The 19813-nt window shown below is 37.7% G+C and overlaps 1 protein-coding gene across 1 annotated transcript in view; it reads left to right on the forward strand.

The window, feature by feature from the left end:
• The window catches only part of CNTN1 (contactin 1), a 106942-nt gene that overhangs the window by 17187 nt on the left and 69942 nt on the right, over positions 1 to 19813 (forward strand). Inside the window, 7 exon segments of the mRNA XM_009583770.1 lie at positions 5466 to 5622; positions 9506 to 9678; positions 14071 to 14166; positions 15199 to 15405; positions 16694 to 16790; positions 16945 to 17126; positions 18314 to 18438. Coding sequence (XP_009582065.1) covers positions 5466 to 5622; positions 9506 to 9678; positions 14071 to 14166; positions 15199 to 15405; positions 16694 to 16790; positions 16945 to 17126; positions 18314 to 18438 — 1037 coding nt within the window.

Genomic DNA, 19813 nt, shown 5'->3' on the forward strand with positions numbered 1-19813 from the left:
AAACCATTCCCCCTTGTCCTATTGCAACAGGCCCTACTAAAAAGTCTGTCCCCGTCTTTCTTATAAGCCCCCTTTAAGTATTGAAAGGCCGCAGTAAGGTGTCCCTGGAGCCTTCTGTTCCCCAGGCTGAATAACCCCAACTCTCTCAGCCTTTCCTCACAGGAGAGGCGTTCCATCCCTCTGACCATTTTTGTGGCCCTCCTCTGGATGCGCTCCAACAGGTCCATGTCTTTCCTGTGCTGAAGGTTCCAGAGCTGGACGCAGTACTCCAGGTGGGGTCTCACCAGAGCAGAGTAGAGGGGCAACCCTTATTGGAGGGTTTTTAGAATCAGCAAAAAGATACCTTTTGAGGTGATTCAGTATGGTAAATCTGGTAGGATCTACCAAGATCAGGCAGAGAGAAATATCAGGTAATCAGTTACCCTTTTTTAGTTATTTTTACGATAAAAAAAATAGCAGGTCATTTCCTGTATTTAAAAGGATTAAAATTCATGTATTCGGGAAAATCAAAAGTGAAAAAATGGAAGACATGTTGCCCTGAATATTAGGAGTATGTACGTCTTGTGTCAAGTCTTGGACAGGCTGGGACCCGGACATGAAATGTCTAGATAATTAGAAATTTGACAAAAGCATGTTGTCACAAAGGGGATAATGCCAAACCAAGAAAACACAGCTGATAAGGAATTTTCTGAACAACTAATACAATCATTCAGATATTAAAACATAGAGTATTTGTTCAGAGTAGGGTTTTTTAAACATTGTCTAACAGGACTAGATGGGAAAGAAGTTGGGAAGAGAGAAACTGAGCTCTGTGGGTGTACGCTCGTGTGCAGCTGAACACTGCTCACCCTTTCCTAGATGGTGAGAATTTCCTTCACTTTTCCCCTAACCCTGTCCATGTTTCTGCCAGAAAGTAATGGATTATGATGTCTACAGCAGACAGTATTTTCCTGGCACCTCATTTATACCACACGAAGTTTCCTTTTCCCGTTTTAGTTCCCCTGATTCCCTTCCCAAGTTGTATCCCAAGCAGTTTTCTAGTTATGCCATCTCCTCTCCCTACATATATCTATTTTCTTTTCATGACAATAATGTCCAAGCAGCCCAAGATCACTTTGCCATTCCCACAAAATAAGCCTAACACCTGCATGCTCCCTTTTTCACAGTGTCCCAGGCTTCATCCCTGGGATGCTCTTACGTGTATCTTCTCTGCATCAGGCTCCTGATCCTCAAATCCCAAACTGACCAAGTGATCATACTCTCTCCGTCCATACTCAACCTTTTTCCTATCTGCAACAAGCACATATAAAAGACAGTTAAAGAAACCCTCTAGTGTCATGAACAGTGTTTCCCTGAATGTGTTTTTGAATGAAAGTTACTTGGTTAATTTAGGGTATTTTTAATGTACAATAACTGCATTTGGCTTTGATAAATCAGTCCCTTCCCTTCTTCCTACCAATGTAGGTAGGAAGTGACTTACATCCAGGGCAGCTTTGCTGAAGTCATTAATCTTTCAAAAATCAAGTCAGAATTTGTCTTCTGTGTTGTTAAATTTATGACACATTTACCTGACATGAGTAAATTAGTGTCAGTGTTGTTACAGCAATAAATAAAATTAATACATTTATATAGAATTATATTATGAAAATAAATACTGAACCAATGAAATACGCTCTCTAACAATAACAGACAGTGATTAGGCTTTTGGAAATAAGACACAAGAAGTGGACCTATATGGTGGCTATATTGAAAAGTTTTGCATTACCTTTATATTTATAGATAAGCATAATTTCCTTATCAAATTGGAGATGGACATGAGAGGGAGAACCACGACCTGGGTGCATAGAGGCTGCAAGACCATTTGAGTGGGCAAACAGTTAGGACATGGAAAGATGTGAGGTGAAGGGAGATCCATGCAGGATTGATACAAGGATGATGAGCTACTGATTTGTTTTTAATCTTTCTTTTTACGACCTAAGTAATACAACAGGAGTGTATATGGGCTGGAAAACCTCTTTGTCTCTACATTCTTACAGTAGTGTTCACCATGCAAAATTAAGTCATTTGAAAGCTAGTTCATTTTTAAAAAATAGATTTAGATGGAAAAGTTGGACTTTTCCTGAATTAAATATATACAGAGTTAGGATGCACTGAATAAGCCTTTTTACTGTGCCTTTCTTTTCCCTCTTCTGATGACATTTCTTAGATGACTTGAAAATGACTGCCTTAGGTGGTTTCTGATTGTTATTTTCAGGCAACCTTTTGGTGTCTTTTCTCTGTGTTGGATATTTTATATGATGATCTCTCACAGGCTTGTGCAGGGACATAAAGGTGTACTAATATAATTTTGTAGCTCATCTGCAAGTAGTGGTAAGGCTTTCAGATATATCTATGTTACTTAGGCAGTGGTTCTTTCAAATGGTTCAGTTAATAAGACAACTTTTTTCCACTCAGAAGGTGGAAGCCTATACTCCTGCTCCTGTTCCACCCTTTGCGCCGGCACAGGTCTTCATCAGTGAACAAATTCACCTCACTAAACTGGCAGAAATCTAACCCAGAAAGCTAGAAATGGGTAGATTTCAACTGTCTTTAGCTTTAGCAGCTACCTAAGAAGTCAGACAAGCGTGAGAGGTGTTGCAGAGCTGCCTAGAGGGAGAATGACACTGCCCAGCTGGAGGGTATCGCTTGGAGAAGGGGTGACAGGGCCACCTTCAAGCACCATCGGTTCTTACACAGGAGCCATGATCTCATCAGCTGTATAGAGATTTTCTTGACCTTTGCAAAGACTTCCTAATACATTTTAGCACTGTTGAAAAGGCTGAATCTCGTTTGCAGAATTCACTGAAGAATGCCTGAAATAATCAGAATTAGATGATAGCTTTTGCTCCAATTAAAAATATAAGTCACAAGAAACGTACCCAGAAAATAGGGCAGTAAGGGTGTTTGAGAGGTCAGGAAGTCCATCCTGTTGTCTAAAGCAGGACCAGAACAGATGAAACGTGCTTTTCTTCTCATCCCCAGTTTATCTAATGCATCCAATTTCCTTCTTCCTAAAAAAATCCCTACTTTTACTTCTCCCCTTTTTCTTCTAGGTAAAACTTCAGTCAGCTGATCTTTTTCCTTGTACTCTTAGTCTGCCCTTCCTCACTCTCCGAACTTAGTCAAAGAGGCATGGTGTTTCACTTAAGTGTGAACATCTCTTGCTGATCTTTTCACAAACCCTTTCTCTTCTCTTTTCTCTCCCCCCAAAAAAAACCCGTATGCTATTTAAATATCACTGGTCCACACTCAGCTTTTGACTGAGAATGAAAGGTTTATTGGTTGCCACACCTGACATGCAGTCTGCGCGTCTTTTTCTGCTCGGTCAGACCGGATTCATTGCAGCAGAAGTGCCATTATAAAGCATACTCGGTAGGTGTGAGAAACAGACGTTCAACTCAGTATAATGAATAGTGCTGGCAGCATTAAAAATGCATGCCATGAAATGCCTAAGTGGTCTGTAACATCATTTGAGTCCTAAGGTGGAAAGAGTCAGCTGCATACGATATGGCTATTTGCTGCTAGAGGCCGTTGTTATTCTGTATTCATATTTAAGAACCACACAGAAACTGCCATCAGGTTTGTGGCTCAGTCATTCCAGGCTCTGAGCAAATACGTGATTCTTGCCTTTTCAGTCTGAAATTGCTTCTTCTTTTGATCTAGCAATATGTAGATCTTTCTTTACACAGTGTTGTGCTTTAAAATATCAAAGAAAGCAGACCATGTTTCAAAACCTCTGCCTTTCTTTCTAGTTGCTCTTATTTGCTTCTTTGAAAGGCTTCTCTTCTCATTACATGAATTAGTTTTTAAAAATGAAATTGCCTGACCATACTTGTTGCATCGTAACAATGCCTTCTGGACCTGCTCCTGTCCCTGAGGGAAACGGCGATTTATTTTCTTCCCAAACTTGAGCTGGGAAGGGAACTTACTTTTTATCTGCTAGTGCTGTAATCCAGTGTCTGTCTATGAATATGGAATTTAGGAACAATAAAAAAGATATCTGCTTAAGGATTTTTTCTTATATATGTGATATTTTAATACTGACATAATTTACATCATTTAGTTATATAGATAAATTCTTCCTTCTCTCGTAGGTTTTATAAAACCTGCCTAATTTAGTCTAAAATGTTTTAAAACCAAAGGCAAGAATTTTAAGGGGATCAGTACGAAAGCATAACTTGATTATGGACATTCATCTGTTACATTGCCAGTTTATGTCTCGATCTGTGAAGATTTTCTAAGCATTACAAGACACGTAGCAGATTTTTTATGGGCAGTACAGATACTATTGCAAAATGTTAGGATTTTTCCATCCTTAACCATTGCTTTTGGAAATTTTTAAGCTAAAAAGATTGAATGGAAAGTGAACCCAGTAGCAGTCATGTACTACTCTGCTTTTCCCATGAGCTTGCTTGCAAGTGTCCATACTGTCAGTTCAGTCTCAGTAGAGACCTGTGAGAATTAGACAGTTGTGTTGTCTAAAAATTTTGTCTATACTGAGCATGCACCGTCTTCTCACAGTGACATCTGTACCTAGAGTGCACATTTGCCATTTTCACAGAAAAAAAGCCAGTTACGTCCTAGATTTGCTGAGCAGAATTTTCGCATAGTGTTCCACCTTTGCTCCTAGTCTGGCTTTTACAGACTCCAAAGAGCAGTCTTGTACGCTTGGAGGAGATAAAGAAGGGAATACAGCTGGGGAGGGCAGAGCCTGCAACCTTTACAACAGCATCGTCAAATGGAGGATGAAGATTAAAAAAAATAGCCTGTTATCAAACCTGTTTGACATTTATTCACCTTTAAGTGCTTGACTTTACAAACTTAAATTATTTTCGATGTGGGGCTTTTTTAGAATTTTATTTTGGAGGAGAGAGAGTTAACATATACATATACCTAAGCGTGAAAGGAAGGACAGAAATGTGTTCTGGAAATAATGTAATTGTCAGCTGTGATCTCCAACGTTAGTTTTTCTTTGTCTGATGCAATAAAGATTCTTTCCAAATGTATAAAACAATTGCAGCTGATTAGGTTATAAGATAAGAAACACTTAATGTTTGGATAGCTGTTTTGCATCTGGACGTGTTTGATGAGAATTTGTTGGCCTCTGTGAAATAAGTTGGTCTCACTGCATTCCTAAATGGCATATCTTCAATTCATAATTATCTTCGTTAAATAATTGATGATGTCAGTGGAGAAGGCAGAGAAGGTAGTTTTACAGGAACATAGTTTAAATTACTTTTTTTCTCAGATGGCAGGAATGAAGCAGGAGTCGGTGAAGGAAGGCCAGCACTTCTCTTATCCATCCTGCTCTGGTTTTATTGATGCATATAAAACTTGATTTTGCAGGGTTCACTATTTAGCCTTCACATTTTGCAGGTGGAAGGTGTGATATAAATTCATCTTCAGTTTGCCTACTAATTAAAAAGTGATTCATTTCAAACTCTGTTTTTCAGAGGAAGGAAACAAAGGTTATGGACCCGTTTTTGAGGAGCAACCCATTGACACCATCTACCCAGAAGAATCTTCAGATGGACAAGTTTCAATGAACTGCAGGGCTCGAGCAATTCCTTTTCCTACTTACAGGTAACATATCTTGTTTTGATTTTCAGGTCTTATGGATTTTACGTAGTGAGTGTTTCAGGTTGTAGTATTAAATGATTGACTGCCTTAACGGGTCGATGCAAAATCTTCAAGGCAGGAAAAAATGGGGGGATTTGCAATTTTGAGTAAGAATCAACCTTGATTCAAGCTGCCAAATGTCTAGACAGTGTTGAAAATAGTACATTCCTGTTGTGTTAAAAGTTCTCAGCTTTTGAAAGGAATACTGATGCAGGTGCAAAACAAAAAAAAAAAGTGACTTTTAAGAAATTATTAAGAAGCTGTCTTTCTAGCTGAGGTTAAGGATGACTGAGGTTCAAGTCCTTGTTCGTCTTGATTCAGAACAGCTTTTTCATCCTATTTTACTCTGAAAGAAGAAGGACTGGCTGTTTAACTGGATATTCTACATCCTATGTTGCTTTTGTGTCCGCCATATTGTGGAGAGATGTACATGAATGTATCAGCTATGCTACTGAAGACATGAAAAACTTTTTTCTGGGAAAATGTTTCAACTAGTTTTAGTAGATATTCATACGTGACCCCTTTCACAATAAATACGTTGTTATTAGCAGAGCAATTCTGTTTCACTGTGGGAACTTGGGGCAGCTGTATGGGTTTTTTGGCTATTATCGACTCATTATGTACAGAGGAATGTACTTAAGATTGTCGTTATTAAGACCATGACTAAGTTACAACCTAGACATGGGCAGAAAACTACTGTCGTCATACTAAGGGCAGACACAATTTCTTGACAGCAAAAGAGATCCATTTCATTAAATTATCCTATGATCCTGTGATCTGTCCCCGATAGTCACTTGTGCGTCTTCCTAAACTCTGGCTTCCAAGACAGTAAAAGCAGCTGAGTTTGCTGGCCAGTCTTTTAAATCTGTTACAATATTGTGGTCAACTATGGTATTCTTCCATCAAAACTGCTTAGCTAGTCTTCGTTGCCTTTTTTTTAAATATGCTTACAGGTTGTCTACATATACAGAACCACCTGTGACTGAAGGATTTGAGGGGAAACTACAATACCCCTTTTGAATATGATGCCTGGCTCTAATGTCTTTACGAGTTTTTCTACGTGGCATTTTGCTGTTGCACTTGTTTGCTCTCTCCATGCCTTGGAAAGGACTGGAAATGGAGAGATCAGATACACTTGATTCGGTACCCTTCTGATATACTTGCCCGTCACTTCCAGTCTGTCCAGAGACTCCCCCACCCTGTCTGCAAGACTATGTAAACATACCATCTATAGAGTGATTACAGGCTCTACATAAATTTTAGCGTTCTTCTTTATCTGTCATGGGCTCTGCAACATCTGGACTAGTAAAGTCACTCTGGAGGAATTGCCTCACACCACCAGAGCTCTTCTGTCTAGGAACAGATCTGACAATTCTTGCTGGTAGCTGATGTGATGATAATTGCAATACAGGATAAGGCCACTTTCCTTATTTCCTGACATCATTATTTTAGTCTACCTCAATATACTGTCTTCATTTCTTAACCTTCCAACAGTTCATGAGCCAAAATTCTCATGTTTCAGAGGTAGATAAATCCTTCCTGACGCTTTTATTCTTTCTGACCATTCACCCTATTAGTCTTCTTTTAGAAATTCTTTCTTTTCACTGTTTGTTAAGCGTTCATCCACTTTCCCTTCTGTATTTGATGGTCCTTCACCCTTGCTAGAGTTAAAATACTCATCTGAGTTTCTAGGAATCTATTTTTTTTCCCCGGTCGTTGCTGGAGCCTTCAGCACTGCTATGAAAGGCAACATACTTTCATGGGGACAAGATATGAGTCCTTTAGTCCCCAATCCTGTCTGCAAATCATGGACCTCAGATTACTGCGCTCCCAAAATGACCTTTTATGCAAATACACACTGGTGATTACCAGTGACCTTTTCTGTAGCCCTCCTACCATCTTCAGAGATTTCATAGGTCTGTTGTGGTTCTAGCATTTTCCTTCTGTAGGCTTCCTTCAGATACAACGTCTTGGATTGTTGCTAACTCATCTGTAGATATCTTTATATGTATATTCCTGCAGTTTAACGTCTTAGCTGGAAGAAACTCAGACCAGCCTTGGAAAAAGAGAAGAGAGAGAGATAACTATACATTTTACTAATACACCTTCCCAAGCTGCTAGGCAGTTTATAGGAAAAAAATACAAAGATTTGTTCCCAGCTCTGAAGAGAAACAACTTCTTTTAAATTCAGTACGTCCGATTGGGTGTCATGAGGCATCTTACTCTCCAAATTTTCATGTATGAGAAACACTATGCATGTGAGAAGTCCAGGTGAACCTGGTGAGAACTGCCCATGTGAATGAAGTTACTCACAAAGAGCTTTTGTGGAATGGAGGAGCTGCCATTTAAGAGGCAAGGTTTGAGCAAGCAGATTGCATGATTGCTTGATGCGCACTTACTTGAATATCTTTGCTAAAGTTAATTTTTTATACTGCAGAGTAACCCTGTTTTACAAATGAATAAATAGTTAAATGAGTAAATAATACTGTGCTCAGAGAAAAAATCAACATTATATCATAGAAATATGATTGTGTTTTGATTTTTAAATTAATAAATTCAGAAGAAAACAATTTTAATATATTTTTTTAATTCTTACTCCTCAGTTACACATTTTGGCAATGTTTTCCTAATCTCTTTCATTGCAGCATATGCTGTCCTCATGACAGTTATTCCTAGGTATTTCTGAACAGGGAATTTATTATTTGTAATACAGACATGTAGTATATCTCACAGGACTGAAATGATACCTCTAAAATCCTGTAGATCTTAAATGCTATTTACTGCATCTTGAAAATCCTGCCATTTCAGTATTTATTTTTAATTTATTTTTTGTTAATACCACTTTTATTATTGTTTCTTTCTATGACAATTGCAATTTCAGCTTCCAAATGGGTATTCTATATATTTCAGTACATCTTCAGTAAGGAAGGAACACATAGGGTATGCGCTCTCACTTTCAAACACTAATGCCTATCTTTACCTTGTGACAAAAAATGATTTATACTGAAAGAATTTTATAATCTTGAAATGTATTTAAGCTGCATCTTTCCTATTTGTGCTCAGGAAACGTGCAGTTCCTTTCAAAGAAGGTTATGGGCTCCCCCTCGTGGACACAGTAGTAGATAGAAATATACCTATACATCATGAATATTGGTTCCCACTCCTTGTTCTGTAACATTGTTGAAATCAGTAGAAGCCAGTAAGGGCCAGACCTGGTCCACCGAGTTCCACTCGTAGTTCCTGAAGTGAAAGTTACAGTGACTCAGTGAACTGGCTGCAGGGTTTTACAGTAATTAGGTGGGACTGTCCAGCAATTTTTTAAATCTAGTAAGTAGATCTTAAATCAGGCGTGCCACTGTTTTTGCACAGACTTCACTGGCTCATTGGGCTTTACAAAACATTTTCATCCCCTACAGCAAGTTTGCAGAAAGCTTTTAAAAATTTCATTAGTCTGTACTTTAAAGGTGCAGAGGGTGTATTTTTGTAGCCAGTTTGGCCTTAGATAAGGGATATCCAGATAAGGATATATTTATAATCCCAGTGCTTGGTCACTAGCTAGCTCACTCATGGCCAGCTCAAGCATCCTTTGCTGCATGGCCAGCAATCAGGTTTTAACCCATGTCACATCTCTGAGAAGGCTGAGGCAGACTGAGACTGTTATGTTTGAAAGACCTGTGGAGTTCAAATCTTCTTCGCTTGCTGAAGAAAATCTTAAAACATATATAGAAGTATATTAATAACATCCTGTATAGTTTATCACAACTTATGAGTTATTTTTCGAATCTTATTTCTTACCAGGTTTGGTTTTTTGGGCCAAATCTTACATCTGGCTTTTCTTTTTTAATAGGTGGAAACTCAACAACTGGGATATTGATTTAACAAAGGATCGCTGCAGTATGGTGGGAGGCAGACTTGTTATCAATAATCCAGAGAAATCAAGGGATGCTGGAAAATATGTCTGTGTAGTGTCGAATATCTTTGGAACTGTCAGAAGCAGTGAAGCCACTCTGAGTTTCGGATGTAAGCTGATGTTTACGTCAAAACGTAGAAACGTTACGGTTAGCTTGAAATGCCCGATGTTTTACACTGCAGTGTCTTCTGCTAACATGTGCTATAGTCTATTACTGTGTAAAAACAATCTTAAGTGCCTTAGTCTGCAGAGATCAACACAAAATAAGTTTTGTAAGCATTTTATATTCTTAGCATTCAGCTGACATGACAACCTTCTCAGTGAATTACTATTAAATTACTGATTGAAGAGAGTCATGGACCCAGATCTTGAAAAAATAATGTCCAGACTCTTTTTAAATCATGGTAGGACCTAAGGGGAGATAGTCACAGAAGAAAGGCACAAGTGGGGGTATATGTCGATGAGGCGCTGCTGCCGTGCAAACACAACTTTAGGAGGAAGGCATGGCACTCGCTAGTAAAGTGTGCTCCCTGATTCCTAGGCTACGATGAAGACCCTGCTGGGGGACGTTTCTGTCAGCTTCTGACAGTCATGCACTAGTGTTGTGAATGCATGCGTACGCACAGACCTGCACTGTTGACAAATACATGCATTGTAAAGAACTGATGTACTGTATAAATGGTAATGTAAAATTTTGCCAACTGACGGCAGAGTTTGGGATTTTTATTTTATTTTGCCTTAAGATGCTTTTTTTCCCTGGATATATTTTTTCATCAGAGGACAAAAAAAAGAATCCACAAAAAAGCAAATCCACTCTTACCTGGTGACTATTCACAAAGCCCTGTGTGCCCTTTAATCCTGACATTAAATGCTTGGTGCCCCTCTTGTCTTTCAGCAGCCTCCGTGAGCAGAATTCACTCCTAACTGTGTAAGATCAGAGATTAAGTGAAAAGTTCTGTTTTCTGCTAGTGATTATAATACCGTGGGACCACATATCTCAAGAAAACTTAAGAGGCTGTAAAGAGCTGATGGTTTGCATAATAGTTGATCTAGTCTTAGTCTGTATTTTACCCAGCGTTATTTCTAGCATGAATAGAAGGCCAGGTTGTTATTTCCTTCTAATGGAGATGACATCAAAATTCAGTTTACAGGACATTTATTTATACCTAAAACAGGAATCAGTGGTGCCAGTCCTGAACAACCAGTAGGATAAAAGCTATGACAATAGCTGTAGCTACTTAAAATGAAACCAATACACATAATAGATTAAAAAAGTAGAATCAAAACAGTCGGAGGCATGTTTTCTGCCTACCAGCTCACAGACTGCATGAGCTGAACATTGATAGTTAGTGTACTGGACAATTATACTGAACAGAACCCTAATATGTAAAATTTAACTATATAAATGAATACAGGATAAAGAGCGAGGAATAGAAGTGAAAAGATAGCTGGAAACTGATAAATACTTGCTAAAAAGATGCTACTGTCATTCTTCTTTACACTGTTGTGTTTGCTCCCTCTCCTTTTTATGATCACCTAAAAAAACTATTTCCTTCCACAATCACTGTTTCTAAAAAATTGCATATAGAGTTGCTAAAATTAATATAGAAAATGTCTGATCTTTAGCGTGTGCATAAACTGATTGAAAAATGGCAACAACAACCGTTTAGAAGAGTTCAAAAAAATCTTGACCGGCTATATGTGAGCAAGACCTTTTATTTTTGTCGTACTGTCAAATTTGCTGAAATTATGGAACAAAAGCAACACTGTCTCATAAACTTCAGGTCAATTAATCCATCTGAGAACACTGTCTTTAGTAGAACTGGATCTTTTTAGATCCAGTGCTTTAAAACCCATTAAAATCTTTTTTAGCTATTACACACATATTCCTGAGGGAAGGAGTTTTATCCTGCAGGAATATTTAGCGGCTTTTTGGTGTGTGCTGAGCAAAATCAGAAGCTGATATATTGTTCTATTTTCTGGGAAGCAGTGTCAGAACACAGCAATTTCATAGCAGACAAGAACGACAAGGAAGAGAAATTTCCATACTCACTAGATATTAACTGTATGCTTGTAGTAGTGCAGTGATTATGCTAATTCTTTCATTCTAGCTAAAAATGAATATCTTCCAGTTAAGAGTTCATGGAATCATGCTTATTATAATTATTGAGTAATGACCAAGTAGTGCTTATGCAAAGAAGAGATCAAGACCCAATCAGAGTACAGAGCATTTGATAAGTGAGAAGAAGATATACAACTACATCTCAATAATTGTATGACTTCCATGCACCTGGCATAGACCATTCTATTTCAGTACTAACAAAATGTTTTACATATACAAATTGCCTGTCCTATCCCATGTCTTTAAATTTGTGGTGACTAGAGTTTCAAAGATTATTCAAGAACACTAAAAATGTCTAGACTTAAAATGTAAACTGGAAATAGCTAAAATAACTTAAAAGCAATGATAAGGTTCTTTTTCACCAAACCCTACACTGCCCATATGCAAAGCAGTATCAAATTAACAACAGATTTGTTCTGATGATTGTAATTTTTTATGTTTTTATATTTCTGTAACAGATTTTAAACACTAATCTGTTCCAATGAAGGCAGAAATGAATAATAGTGGCAAGTTTAAACGATGATCAAAAGGTCTGCAACAAAGGAAATAGATGTTTTCAGGAGAGATCAGTCAGTATTTTGAAGATAGAAAGCAGTTGTGTAGTTAGGTCCATGATGACAAATGGAATGGGCATATGTTCAAACTACTGCAGATACTGTATGAATAGAGGTATTCCAAACTATGTGAAGAGCTTCCTTGGCTTCAATTACAAAACCTGTCTGGTCAAATAGCTAATTCTTACTAAGTCAGTATAGTGTACTTAATTTCTTTTTTATCAGAGAATAATATTCCAAATTAATTGGGAGCTAGTTGTGGAGAACTGAATACATTCATTGCACTAAGGCACAGGCTAAAATTATATTAAATAATCATCAGAAGTCCTCAGAATGGCCCATTACAATGACTACTGTGTACTAGCTAATAAAAAGATCCAGTCAGTCACTGGAAAGATCTATAGTATCTTCCGGTCTGCAAGAAAGATGAGTATTTCAGAAGCTGGGAGAGGTGCCTTTCCCTAGACTCTGGCGTAACCCTCCTAGAGGCTTTTTTCCATGCATTTGACAAAGCGTAATGACATTTTCTTCCTAGATTCTTGTAGTCATTCAGGTCTGACAGCTGTGGTTGGCCTTGGAGGAATCCTTTACCTGTACCATGTTTAGTAAATGTAGCAGTTGTTACAAAGTTAAGGAATTAATTATTTTTAGATAATGCAGAGTGTCTACTGGATCTGCCTAACTACACATTGCATTTTACAGCAGTGAATAGTCTCTGTTTTCTACTTGATTTCTTTTTGTATGTGGCTGTGTCCTGATTTTTTCTTTATTGTTTCTGTCTGTCTGCTCTTGAACTTAAGTTTTAGGTAAATCTCAGAGTCAGCCTTGGGAATTTAGTAGAACTGGGTAGCTGCCAGCCATTGAAGAAAGCTGAAGTAATCTGAATGAAGTTAGCTTAGGTAGTTTCTACGGTAGAATATTGCATTCAGAGGCTGTGCACTTGGCTATTACTGATGTACTGTTTACACCACAGTAACATTTAGAGCAGAACTCCAGTCAGGGTCTCTATAATCTCACTGCGCTTGGTGACATAGGGAAGCTTCACAAGAGACGTTCCCTGCCTCAAGATGTTTATAGTTTAATTTCAGACTGGATACACAAAATGAGATTGAAAAGAATAAGCAAAATGCAATTATTGACCTAGTTGAAGTTACTCATGCGACTGTTGCCTTATCTGGAGCGCAGATGCCATTACTGTTCTCCCACAATCTGTGGGATGATATTTAGCTCCATGAAGGACTTATTTCTTTATCCTTTTACAACAGTCCCTTTACCCTGCTGCAGGGAAGTTAGTTTAAAGAGAGTCAGCTAAGGTTTCTCCTGGGATCTGAGCCACTTCTGTCCCAAACCTCTGGCACAAAAGATGTGTCTGAGCTAACCAGACTGCTTACCAGTCCTTGGCTGCTGGAGTTGTCAGGGAGGACAGCCAGGTCATTTCAGAGAAGCCACTTTAAGTTACCGTAAAGAATTAAACTTGCATTTTGGAGAAGCCAGTTGAAAAATAAACTAAGATCCTTTTCCTTTCTCTTCCTGGGATTCTTTCTTCAAATGTAGCTCACGTGGCTACTCTTAGGGATACAATCTGCACCTTTTTTTTTTTTTTGGCATTTGTGATTATGATGGCTAAAATACTGTAAAAAAATCAATTGCACTTGATAATGACAAAGTTAAAAAGAACAAAACTGGCATTACGGGTCCACAGGTATCTATCTATCTGCCATATATTGTTGTATTTCTATATTAATCTCTACAGGGCTGAAAATAATAATAAAAAAAATACTGTAGTGAAAAAAACAGTTTTCCTCCCCCTGCTTTTTTTAAACTAGATCTGGATCCCTTTCCACCTGAGGAACGCTATGAGGTTAAAGTGCGAGAAGGTGTTGGAGCAGTGCTTCTTTGTGAGCCCCCGTACCACTACCCAGGTAATTCAGCTCTAAGTGCTTCATTTTCAACTGCTTAAGAGTAGAAGACAAATCAATATTTATTTTTAAGTTTCCTTTAAGTTTACTTAAACAGTAACTTTTATGCAGCTTGAGAATCGCTGTTTAGGTTAGGTTTCCATTTTGTATATATGCTTGTAGTTGACCATATGTAAAGGATATTGTTGAATTTGCAAATAGGTTTTGATAGTACAAATAAAATTACTCAGACTAACCTGGATAATAGAGAGGAGACTTGGCCTACCATTCAAAAGACCTGAGTACATGTCACTGTGTCATCCCAGACTTCCTGCTGGCCTTGGACAGCACTCAGCTTCATTCCACCTAATGAAGTCACCTCAACAGAAATGATCGTGGGCTCCTGTTAAAATCATGGAACAGCAGTAGGCACCCCCAGAGGGTCAGAGATGAGGTGATTTATGCTCTGGAAGTGCCTTTTTTCGCATCATTAGCTACTGAAGAGCTCTGCAGGGATTATGCCTGTAACCTCAAGCATCTGCAGTTCCATCGTGAGCGGTGAATTTGGCTGTTAGCATCTTTTACCTTGTAAAATGGGATAACGTTTTAGTTTTCATACTCTGTGGCTAAGTATTGCAAGGAACTGAAGAACTAAGACATATTTCTAGTTAAAATATTCTCAGGTTTTGTCTAAATCACAAGAGTGGTGAGGGCTTCCCAGCTTCTCAGTTGTGTGAGGTCAAGACCTAGCTGCCCATCTCCTTCCACCCCACTCCAGTTCCTGTGGGAAGGCTGTGCCAAAGGGGAGCCGTGCACACTGTAGCTGCGTCCCCCGTAATCTGTTCTCATGGCAACAGTACCCCGATGTTAAGTGTAGACAGGTTATTAGCTGGCTACTGAGACATGTATATTCTCTCTCACATAGCTGCTTCTCCCTAAGAAAAGATCTACAAGCTAGAAATCAGAGTGAAGTAATTTATATGTAGACAGTATTCCATGGCTTAACTAGCTGATAGTATTGGTTTTTAATATTGACTAGAAAATATTTTCCTCCAGATGATCTCAGTTATCGCTGGCTTCTAAATGAGTTCCCGGTATTCATTGCTTTGGACAAACGACGATTTGTGTCACAGACAAACGGCAACCTCTACATTGCAAATGTAGAAGCATCAGATAAGGGCAATTATTCGTGTTTTGTGTCGAGCCCTTCAATAACAAAGAGCGTATTCAGTAAATTTATTCCACTTATTCCACAGTCCGATCGTAAGTATTTCTTGGAAATACTATGTACATGCAGTGTCCTAACTGTTTGTATTTTAATTTTGCTCATTCACAACTACTTTCAACTCTGTGAGGAGAATTCTATGGCAAGTTATAATGGCTACAGCACAATGTTATTTAGTTTTTCAGGTACAGAGGGTCCAAATCATTCCCATCCACAGTGAAAACTCTGTGAAGGAAATCTCCCTGGATTCATTCACAAATTTCATATCATCGAGAATAGAGTTCTCATCCCCAGAGTTCCCATCTCTTTTATGAGATAAGCCCCTATACTCATCCCAAAATCTTTACTATCTTTTCTGGTCTTGGCATTGATTCAAAGGGGTATGACTGTAAAGGAGAAACTTTATGTAAAAGTTGATAAACAGATTCAGGAATTAATTTTTTTTTGCAGGAAATCCCCCAAGAAAATGGAAAATCTTTTTCCTCTCTTGAAATTTCCTATCCAAGAGTGGCCTAAGGGCTTTGTGTTTCATGGCCAATCCCCCAAGACACCTATGTGGCTTTATGTCACTGGATTATTCTCTGCCATTTCTTCATGAAAACTGCATGGTTTTTACCTGGTAACCAAGTTCCCTTTTGCCACTTCAGACTGTCAGTCACTTGAATCTCATAAACTGGTTATCAGGATTTCAGTGCCCCTTTTATCTGTTAGATTTCTCATATTACATTGAAATACTGTGATTGGGTAATTACAAATCAGTGATCTTTGTCCAAATTTTCCATGGCCAATACTCACACTGAGATCTTCATCTAGAAGACCTGCAAGAGGAGTCCTACAGGGATCACCAGTAGGTAGATTTGATTACATTTGCATCCCTGTGCCCTCATTAAGCTGTAGGTTTTCTGGCTTTAGCTCCTTCATACCCTTACTAAGATAATATTAAGCTTAAATTCACAATACTTCAAAATATTCCATCCAGTAAAAGAATCTGTGGAAAACAGAGACTCAGGCTTTTGTTTACCCACATGCACAGTACATCATCACACTTCAAATGCAAGTAAATGAGTTTATGTTAAAGCATTGTGCTGTAAAAAATGTGAGGCATTACCGTCCAGAGAAAGATAACTAGTTGCTGAGTAAAACAATTCTGCCTTACTATTAAAAGTTCAGTACTAAGTCAGACTTCATGGATGGCCAGACTATTTATTCACTGTAAAGAAGAATTTTGTCTGGAATTTTAAGAGTGGTTTTCTTGAACTGTGGAAGTTTTAATAGCTGTATTCGTTTCTGCCGTGCCTTTTCTGAGAATCTCTTTTTTCATGTTAGGTGCAAAAGTATATCCTGCTGATATCAAGGTGAAGTTCAAGGACACATATGCTCTCCTGGGGCAAAATGTGACACTGGAGTGTTTTGCTCTTGGGAAGTAAGTATGTTTTAAAGTTATTGTGGAGCACTGTTTGCTTTCATATTCCAGGGAATGAAAATACATGTTTCATCATCAAACACTTTTTTGTAGTCTGCAATGTAACAGCCAGTTCTTGAACATGCTGAGTTGTACTTTACTGTATCTTTTCAAGTCCGGTTCCTGAACTCCGATGGAGTAAATACCTTGAACCCATGCCAGCCACTGCTGAGATAAGCATGTCTGGTGCAGTTCTTAAGATCTTCAATATTCAGTACGAAGATGAAGGACTTTATGAGTGTGAAGCTGAAAACTATAAAGGAAAAGATAAACATCAAGCAAGAGTTTATGTACAAGGTAGGTAGAACAATTTTATTTTTCATGATCTATGTTACTTTTACTTATGTTGTATGTTATCTGTGTTCTCACGCTTGATGTCAGTGCTGACTCATTGCATCGTCCTGACGCACTGCTGTTCAAATGAATAGAGCAAAATGAAAACTCATGCACTGAATGCCAGGCATAACATTTGTGTATTAATTGAACAACTACTCACTTTGTCTGATTATGGTAGCTGTATATACACCTTGACAGCAATGTCTGTTGGTATTAATATAATTATGCATAATGGAAATGAAATACATTTAGAGTACTTGAAATGAAAAAACAGCCAGGAAGAAAAAGAGACCATTAGATTTGTTATGCTTTCTTGTTTCCTGATTTCATTTCTCTTTTCTAACTGTCTTAGCTCTCTTATTAGCTACAGTCAATTCTTCATTCCTTCATCCTCTGTCGGTTCCCCTCATGCATTTGGTTAAATGAAGGAACCAAAAAATTGTATCATATTGCTCATAGTGGAATCATCCCAAGTAACCTGACTCCTTGACTGAGACTTATGCCACAAAACTGTGACATGAAAAGATCATACGTAACATCTGAATTACGTTCAGAAGATTTGGCTCTTTTCATTGACTGTACAGAACATTTCCTGAGTTAAGATCCTCAGTTAAGTGCTTGAACTTCAGTGGGATAAATTCAAAATTGGTGTGGGAAGGTTGTTACTGGTTGTTATAGGTAAAGCTAATAAATAGATTTGTTTGTTTAGTAAAAGCTGAGACATTTTCTCAGTATTAGCTTCTTAAATATCTTCTCTGGACCAGGAGAATATTTTTCTTGGTGACCCTTTCAGTACATAGATGATTTTGCACAATTTCATGTAATTTCGCTATCATTTTTATGGTATTACTGAGTAATTTCCACAGGTCAGTGTAAGCAGAAACATCTTGTATCTTCGGACATTCATGAAGTACTATTTCAATTCCATATTTTCTTCTCGTAAAAAATACTTTGAAGTTATTTTGAGTCTATGTGGTAAGAGAAAAAACGTCTTCATTCTTTCTTGTGCTGGTGCATTGCTGAGTTATCATCATTACTTTGTGTGGCCTCTGAAGTATCATGGAAAAAGCAGCAGGATTAATAGTTTGTAATGCTAATTAACTATGTATCTGCTATATTTACAAGGCATCACGTTTTTTATTTTTCAGCCTCTCCTGAGTGGGTAGAACATATCAATGACACAGAGAAGGATATAGGCAGTGACCTATACTGGCCTTGTGTAGCTACAGGCAAGCCTATTCCAACAATTAGATGGTTGAAGAATGGTGCCTCGGTAAGTATATTGCCATAGTTAACGCAGGATTGATTGATTAGCTGATGGAAACGATCTTTTGAAGCATGCATTATTAAAAGGTTAAAAGAAAATTAATTATAATTATACAAATATTTGCTGATTCCACTTGCATTAGGGATTAAAATCTATTTTTTAAAGTTTTATCTCAATCTTCTCTTCAGTTTTGAAATGCATTTCATCAGGCTATTTAATATTCAGCTCTGAGTTATGAACTTGCCTTTTTACCACATGTTTGGGAGGTGGAGATCCCTTTTTCTCTAGGCCTTTATAAGTAAATGCTATGTTCTTCTCCCTGGATAAAAAATGTCTATCAGCTTCTCTCTAAAAATAATCGTTTTTACCACATTAAACATGAATGTGTCTAAAAATGTAAGAAAAAATGGAGTCAGCAGAGACAAGAGAAGAAAGAATCATTTTTAGATGATCAGTGGTGTTCCTATATCATGTACCTTTTCATATTTTTTCCAGCCACAGAATATTAAAAAATTCCATTATTTTAGGTGATGCGAAGTTTAAATGAGTACCATTTGATAATTAAAGTTTATTGCACTGGGTATTTTGTTTAAACGAAGTAGATTTTCTGTCCAGGCATTTCAACAATGTATTTAATATCCATTGCTTATACTGTGATGAGCCATTAAAGAACAAAGAGAATAGAAGAGGGCACAATGTAACGCTGCATCTGTTGAGCTGCGGTGACACTGATCTTGGCAAACAAACAAAAAAGACAATGAGGCAGCATTGTTTTGGCTGCGTATCTTAAGAAAAATGTGGAAGGTTGGAGGGAGAACAGAGAGATCACCATCTGCCATATGGAGATGGCTTAAACCAGAAAAAACAATGCTGTTTTCTAGCTTCTGTAGTTATTACAAACAAGTAATTTAGCAAGTGAATTGCTTGACAGTCACCACTGAACCTGGCTTTCACTGACAAAATCTGCATACTGGATTGCAGAAAGCGGTGTGTAATTCTCCAGTAGTACACCAGAAGATTATGCTGTGCGTTAATATTATAAGATGATTTCCAAATGGAAAATAGTAAAAATATTTAAATTGCCTTGAGAATATAGCTTGTTTCTAAATCAGATAATTTTTAATTAGGTATTTCACTTAGTACAAAATAAAGATTTCTTGTAGAAAATTTAATTCAAATGTTTTTCAGTAAAACAGTACAGGAAATATGATTCCTTTAATCTATTCTTTTTTCAGATAAATAGTATTCTTTTAATCTTCCACTATTCCGTGCACTCCAGTTGACTCATATACAAAGTTGAAAGCTTTTCAGCTTCATTTTCACAAGAAAACAGAATTTATGAACATGATCTTTCAAAAACCGATTGACGTCTTTTTGTAAT

Source organism: Fulmarus glacialis, unplaced genomic scaffold, assembly GCF_000690835.1.
Source record: "Fulmarus glacialis isolate BGI_N327 unplaced genomic scaffold, ASM69083v1 scaffold15008, whole genome shotgun sequence".
Classification (NCBI taxonomy): Eukaryota; Metazoa; Chordata; class Aves; order Procellariiformes; family Procellariidae; genus Fulmarus; species Fulmarus glacialis.